This window comes from Otolemur garnettii, unplaced genomic scaffold (genome assembly GCF_000181295.1).
Source record: "Otolemur garnettii isolate 467f Iridium unplaced genomic scaffold, OtoGar3 scaffold00127, whole genome shotgun sequence".
Taxonomy (NCBI): domain Eukaryota; kingdom Metazoa; phylum Chordata; class Mammalia; order Primates; family Galagidae; genus Otolemur; species Otolemur garnettii.
In genome coordinates this window covers 1,328,438-1,354,273 of record NW_003852522.1, presented here as the reverse complement: position 1 = coordinate 1,354,273, position 25,836 = coordinate 1,328,438, and the positions used below count along the sequence as shown (strand labels likewise).

At 50.7% G+C, this 25,836-nt stretch overlaps 1 protein-coding gene across 3 annotated transcripts in view; it reads right to left on the bottom strand.

Moving 5' to 3' along the window:
- The window catches only part of CACNA1A (calcium voltage-gated channel subunit alpha1 A), a 247,828-nt gene that overhangs the window by 15,661 nt on the left and 206,331 nt on the right, over nucleotides 1-25,836 (bottom strand). The window contains exons 31-40 of one of the 3 annotated variants that reach the window (XM_012810147.2): nucleotides 24,812-24,922; nucleotides 20,002-20,085; nucleotides 17,106-17,111; nucleotides 12,451-12,567; nucleotides 12,043-12,108; nucleotides 11,745-11,860; nucleotides 9,748-9,898; nucleotides 8,597-8,724; nucleotides 6,291-6,387; nucleotides 3,411-3,516 (exon numbers count right to left, since the gene is read on the bottom strand). In XM_012810147.2, the coding sequence (XP_012665601.1) occupies nucleotides 3,411-3,516; nucleotides 6,291-6,387; nucleotides 8,597-8,724; nucleotides 9,748-9,898; nucleotides 11,745-11,860; nucleotides 12,043-12,108; nucleotides 12,451-12,567; nucleotides 17,106-17,111; nucleotides 20,002-20,085; nucleotides 24,812-24,922 (982 nt within the window). Of the gene's footprint in view, nucleotides 1-3,410; nucleotides 3,517-6,290; nucleotides 6,388-7,227; nucleotides 7,325-8,596; nucleotides 8,725-9,747; nucleotides 9,899-11,744; nucleotides 11,861-12,042; nucleotides 12,109-12,450; nucleotides 12,568-17,105; nucleotides 17,112-20,001; nucleotides 20,086-24,811; nucleotides 24,923-25,836 lie in introns of all 3 variants that reach the window. The other 2 variants (XM_003797905.1, XM_012810146.2) reach the window with 2 other exon arrangements.

Sequence of the window (25,836 nt, the reverse complement as noted above, 5' to 3'; positions counted from 1 at the left end):
AAAAAAAAAAAAAAAAAAGTGGTGTCTTTGGGGCCTTGGACATGCAGTATCCATGTGACCTCTGGAGTAGTTGACTGAGTAACTAAGGTCAGTCATGGTCCTACATGAACCAATAAAAACCTTGGACACTGAGGTCCAGGTGAGGTTCCCTGGTTGGCAGTACACTACAGGTATTGTTACACATTGCAGGGAGGATTAAGTATGGTCCACAGGATGTGACTGAGAGAAGACAATTGGAAGCTCAAGCCTGGTGTCTCCTGGATATCACTCCATCTTTTTCTTTTGGAGATTTTAATCTGTATCTTTTCACTGTAATAAACTGTAATCATAAGTGTAACAGCTTTTCTCAGTTCTGAGTCCTAGTAAACCAGTGATTCCAAATGTGGTCTCAGGCCCTTCTAATGCAGATCCCCAGAGGACAACAGCAGCTGGGTTATAAAAGCATTAAATACCAAGAGCAGTTATATTGTTAGACCCATTTCACAGGTGAGGGAATGGTGGCAGGCAGAATTCTAAAGCTGTCTCCTCTCTCCTTGTGACTCTGGTTATTATTATTATTATTATTTTGGGACAGAATCTCACTATGTCACCCCTGGTAGAGTGCCATGGCATCACAGCTCACAGCAACCCCAAACTCTTGGGCTTAAGTGATTCCCTTGCCTCAGCCTCCCACGTAGCTGGGACTACAGGTGCATGCCACAATGCCTGGCTATGTTTTTGTTGTAGTTGTCATTGTTGTTTAGTAGGCCTGGGCTGGGTTCGAACCCACCAGTCCTGGTGTATATGGCTGGAGCCCTAACCACTGAAATATGGGTGCCAAGCCGAGACTCTGGTTATTGAATCAAACACTAATTTAGAGACTCTTCTGAAAGGACTTTGTAGATATAATTGAAATGCCAAGTCAGCTGACCTTAAAACATGAAGCTTATCTGAGTGGGCCGGGCCAATCATGTGAGCCCTTGGAAGGCAGAATGTTTTCTCTGGCCAGTGGCAGAAGGGGGAGTCAGAGAGGATTAGGGCACATGAAGGATTAGATGCACTTCCAGGAGATAAAAGTTAAAAATCCAGTGATGAAACAGGGACCTCAGCCCAACAGCTGCAAGGACCTAAATTTGTTTAACAACTGAATGAACTTGGAAGTAGATTTCTTCCTCAGTTCTCTACAGAAGGAGGATTGAAGGTGTCAACCTTCTGTGAATGACACTTCGATTTTGAGACCCTGAGTCCAGAACTTTGAGCTAAGAAATAGGTGTGTCTTAATCCATTAAGTCTGTGGTCATTTGTTATGTAGCACCACAACACAGTGAGGTTTGAGGAGGGTGAGTCACCTACCAAGGCTTACAGTGAAGACAGGGCAGGTGGGACATGACTCTCTCACTTGATGTAATTACAAGGGAACTGCTGCTCCCTCTTCTGTTTCCTGGCCAGCTTCAACCATGCTGATGAGCAGCTGGAGGCAGGAAGCAGAGCAACAATAGGGATGGAACCTGGGCCCACAGTGGTGACACCCATCAAGTTGCCTAGCAATTCTGGGTGACTGAACCCTGACTTGTTTCATGAGCAAGAAACTTCCATCAGGTGCCAAATAAGGGTGTTTATGTCCCTCCCACACCCTCCACCAGCCTCATCCTGGCTCTTTTCAGTTCTTTCTTGCTCATTTTGGTGGCTCATTGTGTTCTTCCCTTTCCCTGTTATGTTTCTTGGCACTAACATCTTCTCTCCATCCCACCCAAACCCCTGCCTTCCCGTTACTTCCTCCTGAGTCTTGCCACATGACCTCAGCTCATCCTTCCCCTTTTACCCTGGAAGGAGTATGTGTCCCTGAGGCTTAGTCCTCTATCCACCTGACCTCCCAGTGGCTTCAGTGGGGCTCACTCCTTTCCACCCTCTGCTGGACCATTCATCTGGGTCCTTTCCTAACACTCTTCTTACTATTTCCTCTGGTGATCTGAGCCTCTCTTTCTGCCTTTCTATCCCATCTGCCTCTGAACCACATCATATCCACTCTTCGGCCTCCAAAATCCAGTCTAGGCAGAGGGGCCTTGGCCCCTTCCCCAAAGTTCCCTTGGCCAAAAGTGACTATGATGACTGGTCACTTGTGATCCTTATCCTTGGCCACCTCCAGGCAGTGCTTGACACAGTTGGACCTCTTTTTCCAAGAGCTCCCCCTCTACCCAGCCTCCAGGAACCAATACTGTGCCCAGGTATCCACTGACTCCCCAGCTTCTCCTTCTTTGTCCCCTGGAAGGATGGACAGTGAGCCCCAGGCTCAGTATTTAGGGGTCTCTCAGTTTCCACACATCCACCTGGAAAGCTCATCTGGGCTCCTGGCCTAGTATCTGTGACTCCTACCACTGTGGTTCCAGGTTCCATTTTCTGTCCCCAGCCCAGTCTGGAGGCCTCTGCCCTAAACCTGTGGTGTCCAATCCTAGGCTGCAGACTGGCATCCATTTTGGCCTGTTAGAAACCTGGCCACAAAGCAGGAGGTGAGAAGTGGGTACACGAGTGAAGCTTTAATCTGTATTTACAGCTTCTCCCCATTGCTCAAATCACTGCCTGAGCTCCATCTCCTGTCAGATTTTCCCCACTCACTCTAGTCTGTGGAAAAACTGTCATCTATGAAACCAGTCCCTGGTGCCAGAAAGGTTGCGGACCACTGCCCTCAACAACAGGTTGGAGAGCCCCCTGCCACCTCCCATCTCCATGTTCCACAGCCAACATCTGGCTGCCCTTTATCCCAAACCTGGTTCTCCCACCTTGTCCCCAAAATAGGATGCAGCAACTCTGTCCTCCAGGAGCTTCTCCAATCCCCATATCCCATCTGTTTGCCAGCCTGCTGACTCAACCTTCAGGAAACACCCAGAGTCTAAACAATCCATACCCTCTCTGTCTAAGCTGCCATCCAGACTTCACACCCAGCCTGATGTCCTCCCCGTCTATCATCCCTGCAGTGCCAGAGGGAAACTGTACAGATGTAAATTTGGCCTGGTACCTCCATGGGTCTGCACCCTGCATACAGTCCCCTTGCTCACAGGGTGAGGCAGTTCAACATGGTGACTGGGTGCCCCTTGCTCACTGGCTTACCTCTGCCCCAGGGCCTTTGCACCTGTTGGTCCTTCTGCTTGGGGCACTTCCCCCCAGGTATCCACAGGACTCATCCCTTCATCTTCTCAATGTAGGACCCTTCCCCATCTGCCACCAGAAATGTAAGCTGTTGGGGTCCCCATACTTATATGGAAGGTGTGCACTAAATGTTTGCTGAACTAATGAATGAGGATTGGGACATGGATAGTGTCTCCTCAGGCTTTTGCCACAAAGGGAGTGGATCACTGACTGTCCCCTTCTTTCTCCCCTGAGGCCCTGGCTCCACTCTGTCCTGCTTGCCTACTCCCACCTGTGCCCTTCCTTACCCTTGGCTATCTTGATGTCCAGGGCTGTACGGATCAGAGCCATGAGGGTAGAGTTGAAATGGACAGTGTTGTCATCTGCCACAGGTAGGTCCATCCGCAGGAGTCTCTACAGAAAACCCAGGGTGAGGGCAATCATTCCTGGCACCCCTCCTGAGTCCCCTGGGAGCCATACCCATCCTACCTGGGGAGCCCCTGGAAGAACTCTGAAGGTGGCAGTGGTGGCCAAAATGTCCCCCATCCTCAGGTTACCTGTCCTAGATCTGATTTCTTTCTTTCTTTCTTTCTTTCTTTTTTTTTTTGAGACGGAGCCTCAAGCTATCCCCCTGGGTAGACTGCCATGGCATCACGCTCACAGCAACCTCCAACTCCTGGGCTCAAGCGAGTCTCCTGCCTCAGCTTCCCAAGTAGCTGGGACTACAGGCGCCCGCCACAGTGCCCGGCCATTTTTTGGTTGCAGCCATCATTGTTGTTTGGCGGGCCCGGGCCGGGGATTCGAACCCGCCACCTTAGGTGTATGTGGCTGGTGCCTTAGCCGCTTGAGCCACAGGCGCTGAGCCAGGATCTGATTTCTTGATCTCCCTTGGTGGTCGGTGTGGGGGGGGTGTGGGTGGTCACTGAGCTCTCCTAGGCTTCTAAGCCCTTTTGTTCTCCCATCTGCTAGACCCTGGAGCTGACATTTCCAGGGAGTTCAGTCAAACCCTCAGCCTGCCTCAGAGTTCTTCTGGATGGCTCCATTCTGCTCTGATCCCAAAGAAAAAGAGTGCAAGCCCAGATCCCAGGAGCACATGCAGCAGCCAGGCAGAGGGGTCCATGGCCACAGCCTCTGGTGTGGGGGGCTGCTGGCTCCCCACCCCCAACCCAGCTTGGGGAAGACCAACTGGGCACAGACCACATCATTCTTCTTAGAAGCAGCAGGAGCAGGCAAGCAGCCCACCACTGATGGGGCAGGCCTTTCCCGGACATGCAGCGAGGCCGTGACACATAGAATGGCACAGACAGGGGTGCATGCAGACGGAATCTCGAGACTCATTCATAGCTCTGTGGAAAGTGTATCTCAGGGGCATGTCCGGATCTTAACTCTCTGTGCAATGGCAGGGAGAAGGGTGGGGGCATTCCTGTGGCCCAGGGAAGAAAAGATTCCCCATGTCCCAGGCAGGGGCTCTGTCCACCGTTCTTGGTAGTATTGGAGAGGATGCTGGGCTGTGTATACCAGCCTAGGCTGAGGTGGCACAGAGATTACGGTCAAGGGCAGGTCTGGCTGCGGATTCAGACACACACTGGCAGGAAACACAGAGCTGGAGATGGAAGGGGAATGGGAGACCCAGAGTAGGACATGAAAGGGGGGCAGGGCAGGGTGGGGAAGGAGGTGGGGGAGAGAGAGAGGAACACACACTGGGCTGCTGTGCATGGCACCAGGGCTCCCCATCTTGGAAATTATAGATTTGTGTTTTTAATACAACAGCTTCCCTGATGACAACAGAAAAGCATCTTGTTCTCACCACATAGGTGGACTGTAAAAATTTTCCAACAGACAAAGTGTTCTATGGAAAGGGTTCATTTTCCAAATTTAGATGAAGTTGCCTTATGAACCCATGGTGGCCTTGCAGAGATTGGGAGACCAGGAGGGGAAAGGCTCTTCCTCCCTCTCTTGTGAGTATGTGCATGCACACACACACTCAGTTAAGCAGAGACCAAGAGAAGAGACCAGAGAAAAATTTGATGGGAGAGGGACAGATTTAGGGAGGGGCTCATTGAGATACTGGGTGGCCTCCTTCCCAGCCTTGACTGAGAAGGAGGGGAGGGGAGGCAGATAGAGCAGGGGTGCACGGAGGTAGGAGCGAGGTTGTGGGGAGGTGGCTACATGAAATGGGTAGGAACAGCAGTGACATACAGACACAGGGAATAACAGGGTAGATAGGAGAATAGGATTATTAGGTAATTTTAAGGGGAATCTTTAAAGGTCATCCCTGAACTTATGGATGAGTTGAGGGAACAGAGCATCTGTCTTTGGGTGCCAAGGGAGATTCCGGGACAGGGGTCTAGAGGGGTGGCCCAGCCTGGCCGCCTGGCGGCAGGACCCTTACTCCCTCAGCCAGCATGCACCACCCTCTGGTCGGCCATGGTGCCTGCCCGCCCCAGGCCCCCGCCAAGGCAGCGTGCATGGCCTGCATCAGTGTGCCACCGTCCAGGGGTCCAGCTGCGACCCGCTTGCCCACTCTGGAACAATGGAGAGGCATGTTGGAGTGTCTTGGGGGGATAAGGATGGGTGAGGCTGGGGAAGCAGCCCCAGGGGAGGGACAGGTGGGGAGGAGAGGCTCTGGGTGATCCTTAAGAGGTCTCAGATTTCCCCCAAGGCCCTAGGTCAGAGATCAGCTTCAGGTGTGTGGGTAGGGGACGAGGACTTGGAGGCCCAAGGTACCAAAGATGAGACCAGGGCTTTGCCTTCTCCTTGGGGCCAAAGCCCCCCTCTGCAAGGTGCCTACCTTGGCTTGGTCTGGGCACGGGGCCCCCTCGGGGTGGGCAGAAGGGAGGCATACTTTTGACTCCCTGAAGAAGCATATTTTTGTTCAATTTGGTTCCCGCAGGACCAGGTGAGTAGGGACTTGGGCACTCCCTTCCCCCTGCCCCCCACCCCCTGCATGTCGGCCATAATGGAGTCTCAAAACACGAAGACACTTATCAGAAAGGACGGACACAGTGTGCTGCATAGAGTCAAGGAATGGTCATGATTAATTTACTCAGGGAGAAAAGAAAAAAAAAAAGAAAAAAAAAGGAGAGAAATGTTGGAAAAAGAGACTTGGCTGGGTATTTCTGGTTAGCACTAAAAAGAAAAAAAATTCCCCAGCACCTGGACATTGGTGGTCGGCAGGGGTAGACTACCTTGTAAGCCACTCTGGCCGGGCACTTCTTCCCCAGACCCAGGGGCGGAGACATGTGTCTCAGCATCTGATACATGTCCGGGTAAGGCATGCGGCCCCTGGCAGCACCGAAAACAAAACAAAATGGAAAACGGGAATGGAGAACCAAAGGAAGGGAGGTGGGGAAGTAACAGAAGAAAGAAGAGGAAGAGGAAGAGGGAAAAAAAAAACCACACGAGCCGAAAAAATAGAGAAAGAGGCAGAGAACAATAAAATAGATATTTCAAATAAATGGAAAAGAGGAGAAAAAAATGGAAGAAAAGGTAGTTAAAAAAGATTATTTCACTGCTCATGAGCAGGGAGAGAGAGAAAAGAGCAAAGTCAGATTCAAGTTGGACTCTGAGCTGTGGTTCTGGGGTGCCGTGAGGAGGGAAAGGTAATTTTGCTTTAGAGGACCTGGAGCCATGCTTTGCTTCATTGTCATTTCAAAAGTTGGGTCAAGTTCTTTGGCTTGGCTGAGGCTGGTCTCTGAGGGAGCCTAGGTGGGGAGGAGGGGCCAGGGCAAGGGGTGGGAGAAGGGCTGGGGGCTTTAGGAGGAGAGGGGTGGAGGGGAAGAGTATGGAGGTGATGGTGGTGGTGGGGCCAATGCAAAGTTATGATCCCCCAGGGGATGTGTCTGATTTGGGGTGGCGTTGAGACCCCGGGATGGGCAGCTTCAGCTAAGAGCAAGCAGAGATGGCTGAAGGCTGGAGGGAAGGAAGAAATATGTTCCATGCTTCATCGAGTCTACATGACTGCATTCTGTTGGCTAAGAGAGTTTTCTAGTTTAATGCAAAAGAGATGGCTCCATTTTTTTAGAGATATATATATATATATATATATATATGAAATATATATATTGAAGAACCCCAAGCCACACTCATTCCATGGATGCTAGCAGGTTTTAGTGGAAATCAAACCTTGCAAGCAACCCTATGAGGACATTTCTTGCCTAAGCCGAGAGGGGGAGATATTACTCGCAATAAACTGTACATATCCTTATAATGAATCCGACCACTGAAAGGAGAAGAAATGGGGTTAGTGGAGACATGGAGTCAAGCTGTGTTCACGCTGGCTTCCTGGGCACACATTGAGGTTATGATGCCCGGAGCTGGGGTTTCCCTGGCCTGAAGGAGTGGGAAAGATCTGGGACAAGTGAAGGTCCCCAGTACATTCCCAGATGCTTGCAGAGCCCAGGGGCCAGAGGGTTTCAGTCAGGGTGTGCTGGGAGAGAGACCTCCCCTTGGGCTCTCTCTGCAGCTATCTCTTCTACAAGTTACACTGGCTAAACTAGGGTGCTTGTGGAATAGAGGACAGGGGGACAGCATCCAATTGCTGTGACCTAAAATCAAAAGAAGAAGAGTTAGGAACCAGCGAAAAGTCAAGCCCCAGACCTGTGGCTCTCCCCAGCCTCTTGGTCTCATGAAGACTTGTCTGGGGCTGTAGGAATAGCAGAAACGGAGTCTTCCCTGCCTACCTCAAGAGGCTTCCCTCACCAGCGCTGAAGCCGGAGGAAGATAAAGCTCAGGCTGCTGAGTGCCCCTCCCCCCAAGTAATACTCCTCTGGCCCCAAGTCCAGCCCGAACTAGAATCCTCAGTTAGTGCTTGGTGGGCTCTGGATACCCAGACGGTGCCTCTTCAAGGGCTTGGTGCTGAATGGGTGTCCAATACACAGTACAAGAGGGAGCCAATATTCTGAAATCACCGCTCATCAGACAGAGGGGGCATGCTGGTATCTACGGAGAAGGGAGAGCTCATGTCCTTTGTGGCCATGAAGATGAAAGGGCCACTTAGGCTCTGTGTCCTCCCTTGGCTTGTGTGACCACCTGCTCCAAGACTTGGGGGTTAAAGAGGGAGCTGGGTTCTGCCGCTCTGATCTTGCAGCCAATCCCATCTGCTAGGGGTGGGCCAGCCCTCCTCCCCATACTCCCAAGAGAATCAATGTAGAGAGGGCTCCAGCTTCCTCCATAGGGCTTGGCTAAGGTCCTTGCCATCTGGAGGCTTCTCCGTGACAAACAGGAGGGACTTGTGGGAGAAGAGGGCTCTGCAGAGCACCTCATGGTTGACTTCTTTTCTAGTGCCCCAGAAAATCTGGGGTTTGGGCAAGGCTAGTACCTCCAAACATTAAACCTGAGGTGTGTGAGGGTTTTGATACTTATCTTTCTCCTCTGGATGGACCTCCCTGCTAGTACCCCAGGGATCCAGCGCCCCCAGGTTTGGGGTCTGACCTAGCCTGTGTTCCAGAAAGAGGTAGACATTGTGGCTGGAAGATTTGGGGTGACTCCTTACCAAGCTGCGGGGTCATACTCGGCCCAGACACGCACGTACTCGTCCAGGTGGTGGGGACCCAGGATGGAGGAGTCTCGGGTGAGGTACTCGAAGTTGTCCATGATGACGGCGACAAAGAGGTTTAGCATCTGCAGGGACCCCGGAGGTCGAGAGAGTGTGTGGTGGGGGACAGTAACAGAATGAGAGAGCAAGAAGGACCCCAACACAGGGGCCCAGAGGGAGAGGAAGGGATACAGAGAGGGAGAGAGACGGGGGGATGGAGGAGAGATACACACTCACATAAGGAGGTCCAGAGAGAGTGAGAGCAAGTGAAGATGCAGAGACAGAGACAGGGAGAGATACAAGGAGACAGAGACCAAAAGTGATGGGACAGTCAGAGAGAAAGTGGAGGGGAGGCTGTGTGAAATGGGGGCAACATCAAGGGGGCACCATGACCCCAAACCCTCCCATGCCTATGCCCGTCCCAACAAGGCCAAAGTGAGATATTTCATTGGATCTCAAATTGGGAGAGTCTCAGGCTCTTCCCAGGGAATATTTGGCACTGTCTGCAGGCATTTTCTGGTTGTTACTGGGGGAAGGGGCAGAGTGTGGATGGAGACCAGGGATGTTGCCATACACCCTTTAGTGCATGGGACAGCCCTTAGCACCAGGAGTGATCCAGCTCCAAATGCAATAGTACAGAGGTTAAAAACTTTGGTTCACCTTCCAGGCTGACTTAGAAGCCTTGGAAGGAATAAGTCTTTTACAAAGCCACATTCATTTTTTTTTTCTTTCTTTTTTAGAGATAGCATCTCACTCCGTCAACCAGACTGGAGTACAATGGTCTGATCATAGCTCACTGCAGTCTCAAAATCCTGGACTCAAGCAATGCCCCCATCTCAGCTCCCTGAGTAACTTGGACTACAGGTGCATGCCACCACCCCTGGCTACTTTTACACTTTTTGTATAGACTTTGTCTGGCTATGTTATCCAGGCTGGTCTTGAACTCCTGGCCTCAAGCAATCCTCCCATCTTGGTCACCCAAAGTGCTGGGATTACAGGCATGAGCCACAGCACAGCCTAGAGAAACCCACATTTAGAGAAACCCACTCCTCTGACAGGGAAGCCAGGTATGGGGACCACTCCACTTCCCCCCATGTCCACAGACTCACCAGAAATGAGCAGAGGAAGATGAACGAAACGAAGTAAAAATAAGCAAATTCATTGCCACACTCCCGATTCTGGATGCCAGAGTTCTTATCACATGGTTTCCCACTGAGGCAGGAAAGCATGATGTTGTGCCAAGCTTCCCCGGTGGCACTCCTGGGGACAGGAATGAGGCATCAGGGACATGGGCATCTAACCCTGACTGGACACCAATGCCTCCCAGGGAGGTAGAGTACACAGGTTAAGCCCTTGGGCCCTGGAGTTGCACAGGCAGACATTCAAGCCCCTCTAGGAGATGAGAGGGGAAGGCTTATTCTTAGCTGCACATTAAAGCCCCAGGAAGCTTTTAAAAAATGCTAATCCTAACACTTTACGACTTGGACTCAAGGGGTGCAGGGTGGGGCCTAGGGACATTGGTATGTTTTTAAAAGTTTTGCTCTCTCCAGGTGATTGTCATCTCTTACTCTACTCTCCCTGGGTTACTCTACTTACTTTGTCATGCCTGGAGTATGACAGCTCCTTGCTGTCCTCAAACCTGCCAGCCACACTCCTATCTCAAGGCCATTGCCCTGGCTGTACCCTCTGCCTGGACTACTCTTCCCCCAGATATCCACAAGGGCTTCTTCCCTTATCAATTTCTCTCAAATGTCATACTTTCAGAGAGGCTTGACCTACTGGCTTTCCATTCTTTTCCTTGTTAGATTAAAAAAAATTTTATTGTGGCCAAATATACATAGTAAACAATTTATTGTTTTAACTTTTTTTTTTGAGACAAGAGTCTTACTCTGTCACCTGGGCTAGAGTGCCATGGCATCAGCCTAGCTCATAGGAACCTCAAATTCTTAGGCTCAGGCAATTCTCCTGCTCAGTCTCCTGAGTAGATGGGAGTATAGGTGCCAGCCACCATGCCTGGCTAATTTTCCTATTTTTAGTAGAGATGGGGGTCTCACTCTTGCTCAGGCTGCTCTTGAATTCCTGGCTTCAAGTAGTCCCCCCGCTTTAGACTCCCATAGTGCTAGGATTATAGGCATGAGTCACCACAGCTAGACTTCCTTCTCCCCTTTTTTTGGAGACGGGGTCTTGCTCAGTTGCCCAGGCTGGAGTGCAATGGGGTGATCATAGCTCACTGCAGCCTAAACTCCTGGGTTCAAGAGATCCTTCTGCCTCAGCCTTCAGATTCATGGGGATTATAAGAATGAGCCACTGTTCTTTTTTTATCCTAATTTTTACACCAGTGCCTGGCACACAGTAGGTGCTCAATAAAAGTTCATTGACCAAGTGAAGGAACTCTAATATGCAGCCAGGATGGAGAACCAAAGAATTAAGCCTCATTGTTTAGAAGGCTAAGTTTTCTCATCTGTCAGATAGGGTTGCTAAGAATCTCCACCTCTCAGGGTGGTCAGGAGGACTCAAGGATAGGGTGAGGGTGACCAGATTTTAACATTTGTAAAGCGGGACAACATGGCTGGGGGTGGGGCGGGGCAGGGGATGGGCACGGCAGGGCCTGACAACAACACAAACTTTGATAAGCAGTTCTTGATAATCACGTCTCAACAATTATTTGTTATTATTACAGTTTAACCTTATAAAATTAACAAAAATAATATAAAACTCATATTCTGGCAAAATAGCCACATGGCAGCCGAAAACCATATATTCCTTTCCTGTTCTCCTGCCCACTTGTGCATTCTTTCCAAAAATTGGGACTTTTTAAAAATGCTGCGGGATGTGGGACAAATTGTTAAAAAGCAGGACCGTCCCGCCAAAAGCGGGACGTCTGGTCACCCTACTCAAGGAGATAATGCCTAGAAAACACCTTTCATGCTTGTGTCCCAGGGCCTTCAGCTCCTTCCTTGGTAGGATATGTGGGTCCTGCAGGCCCATCCCAAGCCCCACTGGAAAAGAAATACGAAAGCGTGCACCTCCCACTGGAGGAGGAGGAGAACATGCTTCCCCCTACTTGGCGCCCAGAAGAGAAGAATGAGGACATGCTTGCTTTTACCGGAAGAGAAGCATGAGGGCCTGGAAGAAGGTCCGGAAGTTATTGTGCTCAGTGATTTGGAACTCATCTTCATCACTATCCTCGTCCTCCACATCAATGCCGATGTTGCCAAACACCTGGGGAATTGGAGGGTGATAGCCAGGTCCCTGATAGCTCCTTGGAAACCCAGCTCAACCTCCAAGGCTGCCTCTCTCAACCAGGCTCCCCTGACCCACCCCTGCTTAAGGGCTGATGTCCTTCCCTGACCACCCTGAGAGGTGGGGATGCTCTGGGAACCTTAGGAGCTGCTGGCACTCACCTGCATCCCAATGATGGCGTAGATGAAGAAAAGCATGGCAATTAGCAGACAGACATATGGCAAGGCCTGTTGGGAAGGAAGGTAATGAAGATGGATGCTGGAGCCCCCCCTTAGCTGCACTGCTTCCCTCCCTTGGCCCAGTGCTCTGCCCCACTGGGTTAGGTGGCCACATGCTGGGCCACAGTCCTGCCAGGAGTGGCAGGCATCTTTCGCAGCTCTGGGATGAGGCCCACAAAACTCTGAAGACACACTAGCAGCCACGGGTTAGACAAGAGCACTGTAGATAACAGATTCCCTGTAATGCACAGCCTCATAGAGACACTTTCAGCCTGATTTCTACATGCAACTAGAGCATGGAGGTCTATTTTTCTTCTCAGCCCTGGGCCAACAGCAAGGGTAGGGGGTCACCTTGAAGGATTGCACGAAAGTCCAGAGAAGAATGCGGATGGTGTAACCCTGGCGCAGGAGTTTGATGAGCCGGGCAGCTCGGAAGAGGCGGAGAAAGCTCAGGTTGATGAAGTTATTCTGGAGAGATGGAGGAAAAGGGGTGACCATCCACCCATCCCGAGGGGCTCAGAGCCATCACCACTCACAGAGGCCCCTACATGAAGCCAACCAATAGGAGAAAAGCAAGCCAGACCCCAAATAAGGAGGGAGAGGAGAGAAAGCACTATTAATGCAATGGTGCAGAGGAAAAACTTGAAAAAGGAACAAAATCAGAGAGAGAGAGGCTGGGAGGGAGAAAAAAGGCATCAACTCAAAAGCATACAACCTCCCTACCAGCCCCAGCCCCACCCCCAATGGGGAGAAGTAAAGAAAAAAGGAGGAGAAAGGAAGGGTGTGGGGGTAGGGTAGGGAAGAAATAACAAAAGAACAAGAAAAAGAAAATATATCCGAATCATCCAATCAGGAAAAAAATCGAGATGGTTTTTATTTCTCCCAACAACCAAATGCACTGAGACGATAGGACACAAGCGGGAATCCATCACACATGTACGATGCACAAACACCAGGGCAGGGGTAGAGGTGGGGGTCGCCAGCACGCTCAGACCTGGTGGACATGTGCAGGTTCCGAGGGCATGTTATGCTCCGGGCCAGAAATGCATCTGTCACAATGACTTGATGGACACCCTGCCCTGCCCTGCCCTGCCCTGCCAAGCTGCCCACCCACTCCTGCCCGCCCTGACCTCACCCCACGGCCAAGAGGAGCAGCGGCTCGAGCCAATCAGGAGCCAGTTGGGAGAAGCGGAAGAGCATCTTTTCTTACCCCCTTGGCGAGCGGGAATGGGGAGGACGGGAGGGAGCTGGGGCTGTTCGGCTGCAGGGTGAGTCCTCGCTGCCCGCTGAGTCGGAGAAGATGCATTTGGGGCCCTTTTCCCCCCTCTCAGGGATGGCTTCTCAGCTTCTGGGGCTGGGTGGAGTAGCTCGGGACCAGGCCTGCAGGAAGCAGGAAGTACTCAGCTCCCGTGGGTGGGTGAGCTCAGAATAAACCTGGGCCCACCTAGGGGCCAGTGCTGGGGGCGGGGAGGTGGGGCCATCCCAGCCCCCAGGACCTCCCAGGGTGGCCTCTGCTTCTGCTCAAAGCCCCCCTGTCTAGTCACAGCCTCTGCTTCCTCCCACCCAAGCTAGGAGGAGACTAAAGAGATGGTAAACTAGAGATGGTGGGTATGGGGTAGCAAGATTATATGACCTCCTGGGGCTTCAGGGGACTCTGGTGAGAGGTGGGAGGCTAGAAGTCACAAATCTGGCTGATGACAAAGATATTCTGTTGGCCCTGAGCAGTGCGTTTCATTTTTGTTTAGTTAAAAATTGTTGCCATTGTTTAAAAACTAGGAGATTTTGCCCGACAATCTGGCTTTCAGGCAACCGGAGGCCTGCTGTTCTCAAGTTTTCCAAGGTCCTCAGGTTCTAGAAATGGCACTTTCTTTCCCAGTTTGCTGGTGTCTGCTTGACCCTCAGAAGCATTTGTGTTTGAGGCTACTGCCTCAGTCAGACACAGAAACCTTCCTTTCTTGGCCAGTATTAAGCAGGACAGAGGCAGGAGGAGTAGAGGGTCTCCTCGCTAAAGGGGCCTTACTGGACTCTGCTCTGTAGGCAACATAGTGAGATTTAACTCTGCTCAGTCCTTCCCAAGATGGCACAGGGTGACCACATACACAGAACATCTCTCTAGTTTCAAAAGTGTCCACATTTGAGTGGTGAATTATACAGGCACCCTGCTTGGTTCCTAACTACAGGATATATGTCCTGTGTTAGCTCTGTCTTGGGAGCTGAAAGGTAGGGACTGGAATTCAAGAAATTTTTGTGTGACTATGTGTGCAAGAGGGCTTTGGGTTTGTTGGCAACATCTAGGATGCTCTCAGGACGCAACAGTGGGGCCGCTGGAATGGGGAAGTGGCCTGGAGGTTCCTACTCTGACCAGATTGAGCTCAGCCACTGTGAGAATGTTCCAAGCATCTCGAACAAGTCCCCAAACCCTGCTCAGCTAAGAGAGTTGCCCATCTCCAAGTTCTGCTGACCTGATCCCCTCCATCCCTGCCTGGCCACTCAGCTCCACCTGGAGATGGGGCCAATGGCTCAGGTGTCCCCGGCTCCCTCCCATCCATCCCCAGAGTACAAGCCATCCCTTCCATGGGGTGGACATAACATGTGGACTCGGCCAGGCATGCAAAGGCAGGCGGGCCCTGAAAGCAGCCTCAGGGGGTCGGGGGCTGGGGCCACCATGCAGGAAAGCCAAGGGTCTAGCAGGGGACACGCATGCAGAGACCATGCTGCCCTCCTGGGAGCAGAGGGAGGGAGGAGACACATGAGGGAGGTGGGGTGGAGATGGGGAAGGTCTAGTATACCCTCATCCACCCCCATCTCTTCCTGGGTCTGCATCTTTCAAGTGATCATAGAACTTCCAATGAGTTCCCTCTCCCTAGCTTTTGATCTACAACCTGGGAAGAACAGCTTCCTTTCCTCAATGCCTGCCTTGCACTTCCCAGTTACAGCAAGAATGGGGCCAGACACAGGCCCAGGGAGGTATAGGGACAGCTTCTTTGAGGTTCTCTCTCCTTCAGTGCTGCACTCAGGGGCAACTGTCTCTTAAGTGCTTAGGAGGCCATGAAGACCACCCACCCCACCTGCAGTCCAGACTGCAGTCCCCCAACCACCTGCCTACCTGACTTCTTTCGGGGTATCCGAAAGACACTTCAAACTTACCATGCTAGTTCTCTTACCACTAGTTCCCTTCTCCTAACCTGGCCCTTTCCTGGTACTCCCTAGCTTCCATCTTCTGGTTTTAGGCCAGAACTGAATGCCCCCAGGCACTGGGAACTTCTCATCCCCTCAGCCCACACCTGACCCATCCCCAGGCCTCTCTGCAGTGGCCAGTCCTCCCATTGTTCTCTCTCCTCCACTCTCATCAGATTCCTGGTGCCCACTTCTAGCCCAGCCCTGACAAACTGTTCCCTGTTCTGTAAACGCAGTGACCTTGTTTAATCACACTTCCAACTGCTCCTCCCCTGCTTTGAATCCTCCTGGGCCTCTTGGTGCTTAGGGTAAAACCCAAGTTCCCTGAGCTCCACACACTCCATCCTGCCACAGGGTCTTTGCATGTGCTGTCTGGGCCTGGAATGCATTTCTCTCTGCCTTGTTAGTGATGCCCATCCTTCAGTTCCCAATGCAAGCACAATTTCAAGTGGAGTCAAGGGTTATTTGACCAATGCCTGCACCCCCCACCTGACTGTAGGTGGGGGAGGGGACAGTAATGATGTCTGCTTCTGTTCACCACTCCATTTGTGCCACCAAATAGGGGCTCATTAAATTTGTGGTGGGTGAATATCCATGTATTGCACAGGGATCCCAGTGCAAAGATGCCATTGGAGGTCCTTTAAAGATATCATTGGTGGGTGGGGGAGGGGAGAGGCAGGTGGGATTTAACTGCCAGAAGTGTCTAAGGAGTGGAGAAGAGGGGGAGGGAGAAATGTGTGTTGGCAGGGTGTGAGTTTGCAGGGTGTGTGGGTGTGACAGAGGAGGATGGTTTGTGTGCATACGTGCATACCTGTGTGTGAGGGAGCACCAGAGAGTAAAAGAATGAGAGAGAATAAACAAGAAAGAAGGTCAAGACCCATGTCATGACCTTGGGTATGCTGACTGTGTGTGTGGCAACTATGCGTGTGCAGTGACTCTGTGCATATGACTGTGTGTGCACGCAGTGACTAGGTAATGACTGTGTGCAGTGTTTGTGTGTATACTGACTGTGTAGGCAGGAACTGTGTGCACAGTGACTGCAATGACTGTGTGTGCACGCAGTGACTGGGTAATGACTGTGTGCAGTGGCTGTGTGTATACTGACTGTGCAGGCAGGAACTGTGTGCACAGTGACTGTAATGACTGTGGGCAGTGGCTGTGTATGCACAGGGACCATGCGTGCACAGTGCCTATGTAATGACAGTGCAGTGACTGTGTAATAACTGCATTCAGTGTCAGTGTGCAGTGGCCATGTATGCAGTGGTGTTGTGGGTATGTGGGGCAGGCGTGCATGTGCAGTTCAAGGCTCCAGAGTAAAGTTTCTGCTGGTCAAACCCAAGGGGTCCCAGGTGCTTGGGATGGGTGTGGGAGATAGCAGAAGGAAGAGAGTAGGGGTGGGGTTTGGCTGCTCTTCTGGGGGCCTGCCCCTGTGGAGCCAGACAGAGAAGTGGCCATGGCAGGTGTGTCTCCCAGGGCCCTGAGTATGAGGGACACGTGTGCAGGGTGGGCTGACGGTTATGGCCAATCTGCTCATCTTGGCAGAGGTGCTGATAGGAATAACCCAGCAAAAGATGGAAACCAACACCAACCCAAACAGAAAACCCAACCAGAGAGGGAGAGGAAAGGGGAGAAGGAGGGGATGGGGAGGGGGAGGGGAGGAAGACAGAGAGAGAGACTGGGAGACCAGATAGACAGAAGGGAGAGAGGGAGGACTGGGGAGCACGGCACCCCAAATTGGAAGGCCAGGGTGTGGCATGCAATGCGTATGCGAGAAGATGCGTTCACAGTTAATGTAAGGCATTTAGACTTCAGAAAGAAGTAACACCAACCGGATTCTAGATGCAGATGTTGAAGATGAGGGGGAGTGGGCGGGCAGGGGCAGTTGGGGAGGCGAGTTCAGCATTTTTTAAGGTTGATTTGTAACCAGTGCCAAAAAAACCAATGGGTTTCGGTTCCCCGGGTGGGGAGTGGGGGTGGTGGTGGCGGTGGGTTGGGAGTCATTGGTGTATGAACACACAGACCACGTCATGGATGAACAAATGAATTTCATAGTGCATTTTGATTGGATGAGTTTTTCAGACGGCGTTGCGCCAATATACAGTTTTAAGAGCAGGCATGAAAAGAGACAAGACAAGAAACACAGTCAATATCTGTTGCACACAGGGCAAACCCACGTCACCCCAGCCACCTGGGGGGTGGCAGTTTAGGCCCATAGGCAGCATTGGAATTACTGTCCTATGCCCTCTGCCCCCTACCCCAAATCTCAGGTACTTGCCCTCCCCAGGGTCTGGTCCCCTTGCCTTAGTTTGCCTGAGCCTGGCCTTGGACCTAGTGGGCTTACCTGGGACACAGAAAGGGGCGACCATGGCCTCCTTGCCTGTTAGGGGAGGCCTCCTCTACCCCAGGCTGGGTCCCAGAAGGGCCCAAACACCCACTTGCTAACTTGTCTTTAATTAAAATGGTTATAATTCAGAGCCAGCTAATATAGCATACATCCAAGTACGTTCCTGGTAATAATAACAATAGCAATAATAATAACCACAATTTGTGAACTCTTTTATTTCCTGGCAGGTTCTGCACCAAGCACTTCATGTCAATTGCTCGTTTATAAAAAAGTTGCCATCTCCCTCCCTGGGATATCAGTCCTAAGGGTCCATGCATTCTGCATTCTTGTCTGTTTTGTTTCCCCTGCATTGTGTCTCCAACACCTCTACCCATGCCTGGCACACAGTGGGTGCTCACTGCATGCTTGTGGAGTGCCTGCATGAATGTGAGTCTTGCAAGGATGCAATGAGGTTGCTTGTGATGGTTACTCCTCACTCTACCAGAGAAGAGGTAACATTGTTCAAGGTCAAACAGCTGTTGTGGAGAGATGTTTGACTACTCCAGTAGTCCTAATGTCCCTATATGAGTCCTCATGCCTCAACCTCTTGTTCTTTCCTGCCCTGCTAGCCAGGAGAAAAGGCTGTTGAAGTTCATCCCTACAAATCTCTGACTGGTGATTAGAAGTTTCATCCAACTTCTTCCACCTGCCCAGGTGGGGACCTAGGCCACTCCTTGCAACCTCTTGACCTAAAGGGACATTTGTTCAAGGCTGTCTTGTACACAGCTGGGTGGCAAGATATTTTGACTGTCATATAGAGTGCCGGGACTCTCTAGAAACTCAGGACAGAAAGATGAGAGGCAGGCTCTGGTCCTCTGCCAGGGGAGAGTGGCCAGGTGGGGACACCCCCAGTTAGGCATGACTCCTCCAGAGAACATTTTCAGAGGTATGGTGAGGTGAAGAGGGGTTTCTGGCTCACTGGAGCTGAAAGCAAAGAAGTGTAGCCAGGATACCACTTAGAAGGGGTGTTAGAGAAACACATCAGACAAACTGATCCCTTTCTGCTGGGAGATCAGAATGGAACATGCCAGCAGCAGCCAATGTGCTCTCAGGAGTCACCCTGGGCTGGCTTTGTGACCTTGGATGGGATCCTCACCACCCAGAGCACTGAGCATCAGTTTCCTCATCTGGAAAATGGGGCAACACCTTGCCCAGATCTATCCTCCTCACTTTTCAGCCTGCTCTGAGTATCATGTCTGGCTCCATTGTGGTTTACCTTGGCCAGTGGGAGGCTCTCACAGGAGACAGAGGATGGGAAAGAGAGAAGACTGGGGTATTTCTCCTCCATTGCTCTCTGCCTGCTCACAGCTCCCTCCTGGCAGCCTCTCTCTGCCTCTGCCCGGGTTCTCTGCTAACCTTCTGACTTTAGCACCTGGGCAGGTAACAGCTCCCTAAAGTGGCTGGCTGGTGAGCGGGTACCTTGCCATTCTTGGAGGTCCCTTTCCCCTCCCCTGCATGAGTGAGTGGTCTTTGCATTTGGACCCCTTCAGTGGAACCTTCTGAGGAAATACTCCCCTACCTCAAGCCAATCCACATAAAATGCTTGGTACAGTCCTGGCATGCAGTAAATGTGCGGTCCCAGTCAGCCATTATTATTTTCATTGTTATTAAGACGCCATTGATACCATCTTTGGCCCTTGGCTCTGATGCCCTATGCCATTTGCACTCCCTTCGAGGGCCTCTCCCCTCACCGCCATCTGGCTCACTGGCAGATGGCCAACGAGAATGTCTGGGACAGAATTCTGGGGCCCTGAGTCTTCTAGAAAAGGGGGAAAGACAATGTGTCCTGTGGGGCCACTGCAGAAAGCTTCAGAGACCCCCATGTCCTCATCTGGGAATGTCTTCAGTCTGGGGTTACAGGACAGAGGATATCCTGGGGACCCTTCTAAGACCCTGGGAGTGATATCCCCTCTGTGGCCTGAGGGGCTGTGGTTCCCTCCTGTCCATGAAGTGGTAGAGGGTTAGTTAGTTCAAACAGAATTGACTTGAAATTGGATATTTCTGGGCCCCCAACTCTGTGGTATTTGGGGGCTGCTCAGCTTTGGGAGCCTTGAAATGTCTCATGTCTGCATTATTTATTCATACATCAACAGCCAAGGTGGAGAGAAGCCTGCCCTGCAGTGCTGGCCCTCCAGCCAGGCTTTGGGTAGCCCCATCTCCCCACGGGGCCCTCCCAAGGGGACGCCTTTCCCCAGGGGCCCTGCTTCTTCCTCTTTGGTCAGGCCAAGTGTTGGCCCGAGTCAGTTATGGCTGTCAGGAACCACGACTTCTGCATTCCCCTGCCCTCCCCCAGCCCAAGTCTAGGCCAGAGTAACCCAGACAGAAGCTGGCAGGAGACTTACCCCAAACTCAGTCACTAGGATATCGGTGATGCTGCCCAGAACAGTCACAAAGTCGAAGATGTTCCAGGCATCGCGGAAATAATTCTAGAAGGAGGACCCACAAGACAGAGATGCCAATGGAGGGTTCAGTGCCCCAGTCCCCTAGGCCAGCCCAGGAGCATGTTAGGGGCACAGCTGCTGATCAGCAGATTAGTGCTTAGGACAGCTGTGGTCATTCAAATAGCAAAATGCTATAGTAAAGGCTGCTTGATAACACCTGCTCTGAATACCCCTCCCTGGGACACTTCCCACCCTGGCCAAGGCCTTCCCATGATTCACCTGACCCCGGAACAGACCTACAGACTTGCCTTAGCACTGCCAGGGAGGTGGATGCCCTTCATGGCTGGGGCCTGTCTCTCTGACATTTCTGAGGGTTGTCCAAGACCCCGGGGGCTTTACAAACAACATTTGGGATCTTCACAAAGATTCCAAAAGAAGGATTATTACTCACCTGTCTGAGGCCAGCAGCACAGAGGTATAGAGCCAGGATTTGAACCCAGGCCTCGAGGTCCCAGAGTCTGTGTTTAGGAACTTACTGTGATGATAGCTAAGAGTGAAAACTCTGGGTTCAAATCCTAGCTCTGCTACTAGAGCTGTGCGGCTGTGGGCAGGTGCCTTAAGCTCTCTGTGTCTCCATTTTTTGATTTGGAGGATAGTTATAGGGGTAGCGAATGGGCATTGGAGCAGAGCCCTTGGGCCTTCCAGGCACACTCCAGGCTGTACTTTCTGGACCCTGTGGTTAGATGGGGCCATGTGTGCCTAGGTATGACCAATGCTATGAACAAAGGTAGTGTGAGCCACTTCTTGGCCAGCACAGGACTATCTAGGACTCTTCAACCCTTGGCCTGGTGAGTCAAACAGCCTCCTTGCTGAGTGTAAAAAAAGCTTTATTGATTTGTCACAGAGATGAGATGTGGGTATTGTTTGTTACTGAGGCTTCACTTGATCTATCCTGACTGCTATATCCCAGGCTGGGTGTTGGCCGAACTGGGACACATAGGTGCACCTGCATCATTGAAATACTGAAATACTCCACACTGTTTGGCAAACAGCCACAGCCCCACGTCCCACAATGTCCCTGGTGGTCCTTGCATCTCCCTGAACCCAGCATTGAAATGGTGATGTATGGCCCTTTAGGATGGGACCTTGCTCTAACATCAGAGCCCACACTGAGCGGCACCCCTGCCTGGATACAAGTCTGGGTCAGACAAAAGATCCCCCCCTCAGGGCTCAGTGGGACCATGCTAAACACGGACCTCTTCTACGAAAGAAGAGACCAGCTTAGGGCTTAGAGTGTTTAGTCTGAGCATAGACTTTAGAGCTATGCTTCCCTCCAAGTTTCTGTACCTGGGCCGCTGCCTCAGCATCCTCCTCTGGAAGGCAGAGGTCACTGAGCATGGGATTTGCTATATAGCAGGTGCATTTTTGGTATTTTAGCAGATGAGGCTGGGGCCCCACCCACATCCTCTTGTTCCTCGACTATATACCTTTGTTACTTTGTCCAGAGGTTCTCTCCAGCTGCATATCTGTCGGGAATTAACAGCTTCCTGGGTGAAGCCTCTGACTCTGAATGATGGGCATTGGAGGATAAATACCCCAGTTCCCTCCCTCTTGGGAGGAATGACTCTGCAGTGTGTGCTCTCTGCTGTCTCCAGGAGGTCCCCAGTGAAACTAAGCTCCAATTGCTCTCTTTCCTGGTTACATTTCTGTCCCGGCCTCATTTCTCCTTTCCCCTATCATTTTGTTTTCCAGGTAACAATCCGTGCACTCAATCCATGTTTCAGGCTTTGCTTCTGGGGGAATGCAAACAAAGAAACCTTCTGGATGTTTGGCCACAGACTTCAAGCGCTGGGCTAGTCTTCTATCTCCTGAATGTCACATGGAGAACTTGGGGCTTCATATAAAACTGAAAAAGGGAACTCAGTGTAGGCCCCTGTGGGATTGGCAGGAGTGAGGGAGATGGATCTCCAGGCCCTGGTAAAAGAATCACTTTGTTTCACCAGTAAAAGATAAACTTGGAATAAAATAACTGTATGACACAGTCCCCACAGTCCTGGCATGCCAGGTATTCTCATTTTGCAGATGTGGAGACAGGAGTAAAGAGGCCAAGTGATTCTCCTGTGGCCACACAGCTGGAAAGGGGCTGAGGCAGGATTTGCACCCAGGTGTGGATGCAGCAAAGCCTGAGTTCTTCCCACTACATGCTCTGCGACTTCTCCTGGGTCACAGAACCTACAGGTAGCATCCCAGGACTGGAACATTGAGTTGGTGCTCTTGCTTGGATTACAGGGTGCCGCCTGTGATTGGCTGGTGCTCAGTGCAGTCTGACAGTGCTGGGAATAACTGTTCTTTTTCTTTTCTTTTGAGATAGGGTCTGGCTTCATTGCTTGGGGTAGAACATAGTGGTGTCATCACAGCTCACTGCAACCTCAAATTCTTGGCCTCAAGTAATCTTCCTGCCTTGGCCTCCCAGAATGTTAGGATTATAGGCACAACCCACTGTGCCCAGCCCTCTCTCCTTTTTTTAAGAGACAAAGTCTCCCTCTGTCATTCTGGCTGGAGTGCAGTGGTGTGATCCTAGTTCAATGCAGCCCCAAATTCCTGGGCTCAAGTGATCTTTCTACCTCAGCCTCCCGAGTAGCTCTGCACGCGTAACCACATCCATGACCCCCGGTTATTTTAAATATATGTATATTTTTAGCAGAGGTGGGATCTCACTATATTGCTCAGGGTGGTCTCAGACTCCTGCCCTCAACTAATCCTCCTTCCCTAGCCTCCCAAAGTGCTGAGATTATAGGTATGAGCCACTGTTTCCAGGCAATACTCATTAAAAATACAGATTTTGGGATTCCCCCACCCAACCAAGTGGCCAAGTAAATTAGTACTTCTGGGAGTGGATCTGGGATAACATTCAATTTTAAGAATTCTTCCATGTGGTTGTGATGAGAAAGCAGTGGTTTTGCTGTGGAAGAGAAAAATCGGTCAATGATATTTAATGGGGCCCCTCCTAGGAATTATTCAGCCAGGTTTTAGCCTCAGGTCTCCAGGTGGCACATGGGAGCATCTGGTGCATACAAGGGCTCTACTTGGGTAGTGGGACGATGGGTCCCTCTTGGGATGGTGAAGTAACAAAGTCTGTATAGGACAAGGCAGAATTTGAATTTAGGTCTCTCTGGTGCTAAAATCCCCGACACCTTTAAGCACCTCCATGAGCTAAGGAGAAGACTCAGTTTGCTGAGACAGCTGAAATCAGAGGCTGCAGGTCATTCTCTTCAGAGAGATGGACAAAACAGGTGGTGAAGAGAACTTAGCCAGTCACCGGGGACCTTCCAGAGTTCACTTAACACAGTCACTTCAAATCCAGACCCATTAGTCCAGGCCTCCTTCACCTTCTTTTTGCGTGTGTGTTGTGCACCCCTGCTTGTAAATCCATACACTGCATACAATAGGCAGGTTTGCAAGGAGCTCTGCTATCTTGAAACAGCTATCAAAATATTTTTTAAAATGATGATCCAGTAATTAATGTACTTCCCCATGAACACACTGAGTAAGTTCTAGCCGTAGTTTTAATAACCATCAGGATTTTGAAGCAATTATGAACAGTAACTAAATTTTGAGGTATCCGAAACCCCTAGAAAGCAGTATGAAAATATCTGACATTTATCAGTGGCACAGTGGCATTTATCAGTTGCCGCCTGCCTTCAGAATGGGAGAAGTGCTAAAGCTCAGTTAGCGTCCGGTGAAAAAGAAAGATGTGACATTTTTCCACATCTCATTTTGTGGTTTCTGTCCGCGATCCACAGATCCTTGTGGATTGGCGGGGGAGGGTAGCATAGGCCTTGTGGTTAGGCCAAGATAGAGGACTGCTTAAGGCCAGGAGTTTGGGTTCAAATGTTAAGACCACTTGCATGGTGGGAGATAATATCAAGTTAGAGGGTCATAAATTGCCTTTAAAGGAAAAAGAAATGGAATTGAGTAGAACAGACAACTCCAGAGTACAGGGCATGCAGAAAGGGTAGAAAATGATTTCGTGAAAATTTCATTTTGGCATGTCTGTGTGCTGGGAGCCACTGTAAAATGTGTCTTTAACAGTTCTCTCTCTCTCTCCCTCTCTTTCTCTATTTGAGGCAGGGTCTCCCACTGTCACCCAGGCTGGAGTGTAGCAGCATCACCACAGCTCACTTAACTCCAGCTCCTGGGCTCAAGTGATCCTCCTGCCTCAGCTTCCCAAGTAGCTAGGACTATAGGTACATGCCACCATCCCAACTTCATTTTCCTATTTTAATTTTTCTATTATTATTATTTTTTTTTTAAGTAGAATTGGGGTCTTGCTCTTAATCAGGCTGGTCTCAAATTCCTGGCCTTAAGTAATCCTCTACCCTTGGCCTTCCAAGGTACTGGGATGAGTGTAGGCAAGAGCCACCATACTCAGTCATAAAATATTTTTTACTGTGGATTGTAGTTTGAATACTACAGACTTAGCATCTCTGATCTCAGTTTCCTTATGTCTAAAATGGATGGTAATGAATCCCACCCATCAGATCATTTCCAGGAATATCTGAATAAACAAGCACCTGGCACAGGGTAACAATCAGGCATTGGGTCTCACTGGTATTACCTGGCAGGCATAAGAATGCCTAAGCCAGGGTTGTGGCCATTGGCAGGATGCTCATCCCAGCACTGGGGTTGGGGGTCTTGGGGCCCTGTGGGGAAACTACCTCCAGGCATCCAGTGACCCCAGCCCACAGCTGTAGCCCCAGGCTGTACTTACCAGAATCCCAAAAGCCATGACTTTCAGCAGGCATTCCAGGGAGAAGAGGGAGGTGAAGACGATGTTGAACACCCTCAGAGCATTTTCATAAGCAACTGAGGCCCCGTAGAACTAGAAAGGAAAAGGGCAAGAGTAGTGGGGGGGCAGCTTGTGAAGGGGGGAACTGGGAGGCAGCTTTGTGGGCAGGACTCTGACTTGTCGCTGCCCTGGCCCCAGGCAAGGACTGAGCAATCTTGTTTGTTCAGAGAACAGCTCAGCAAAGTCAGCCTCTTCAAGGGGTTAGGATCCTCTTTTCATTTTCAAAAAAATTCCCTTCCCTGTCTTGGCATACCAGATCCTGGGACAGCCTGGCTTGATGCGTATCTTTCTCTTTTTATTTTTAGAGACGGGATCTCTCTCTGTGGCCCAGGCTGGAGTGCAGTGACATTATCATAGCTTGCTGTAGTCTTGAACTTGTGGGGTCAAGTCATCCTCCTACCTCAGCCCCCCAAGCAGCTGGGACTACAATTTAAAAATTGTTTTTGTAGTGATGAGGTCTTACTATGTTGCTCAGGTTGATCCTGAACTCCTGGCCTCAAGCAATCCTCCCACCTCAGCCTTCCACAGTACTGGGATTATAGGTGTGAGCTGCTGTGCCCAGCTACCTTATTTTTTCAGAAATGCATACTGAAGATTCTGAAGGCCAGCTATTGTATTGTCTACCATTTTAAATAGGCGAAACGTTCAGATTAGGTAAATCCATACAGACAATAGCACAGATTGGTGGCTGGCAGGGGCTGAGGGTGGGGGAAGGGAAGTGACTGCTTTATACGCATGGGGGGTCTCCTTTTGGGGTGATGAAAATGTTTTGAAAGTAGGGAGAGGCAATGGTTGTAAAACACAGCAAGCGTGCTAAATGCTACTGAATTACACAATTTATGATGGTTAATCTTTTTTTTTTTTTTGAGACAGAGAGAGCCTCAAGCTGTCCCCCTGGATAGAGTGCCATGGCTTCACTGCTCACAGCAACCTCCAACTCCTGGGCT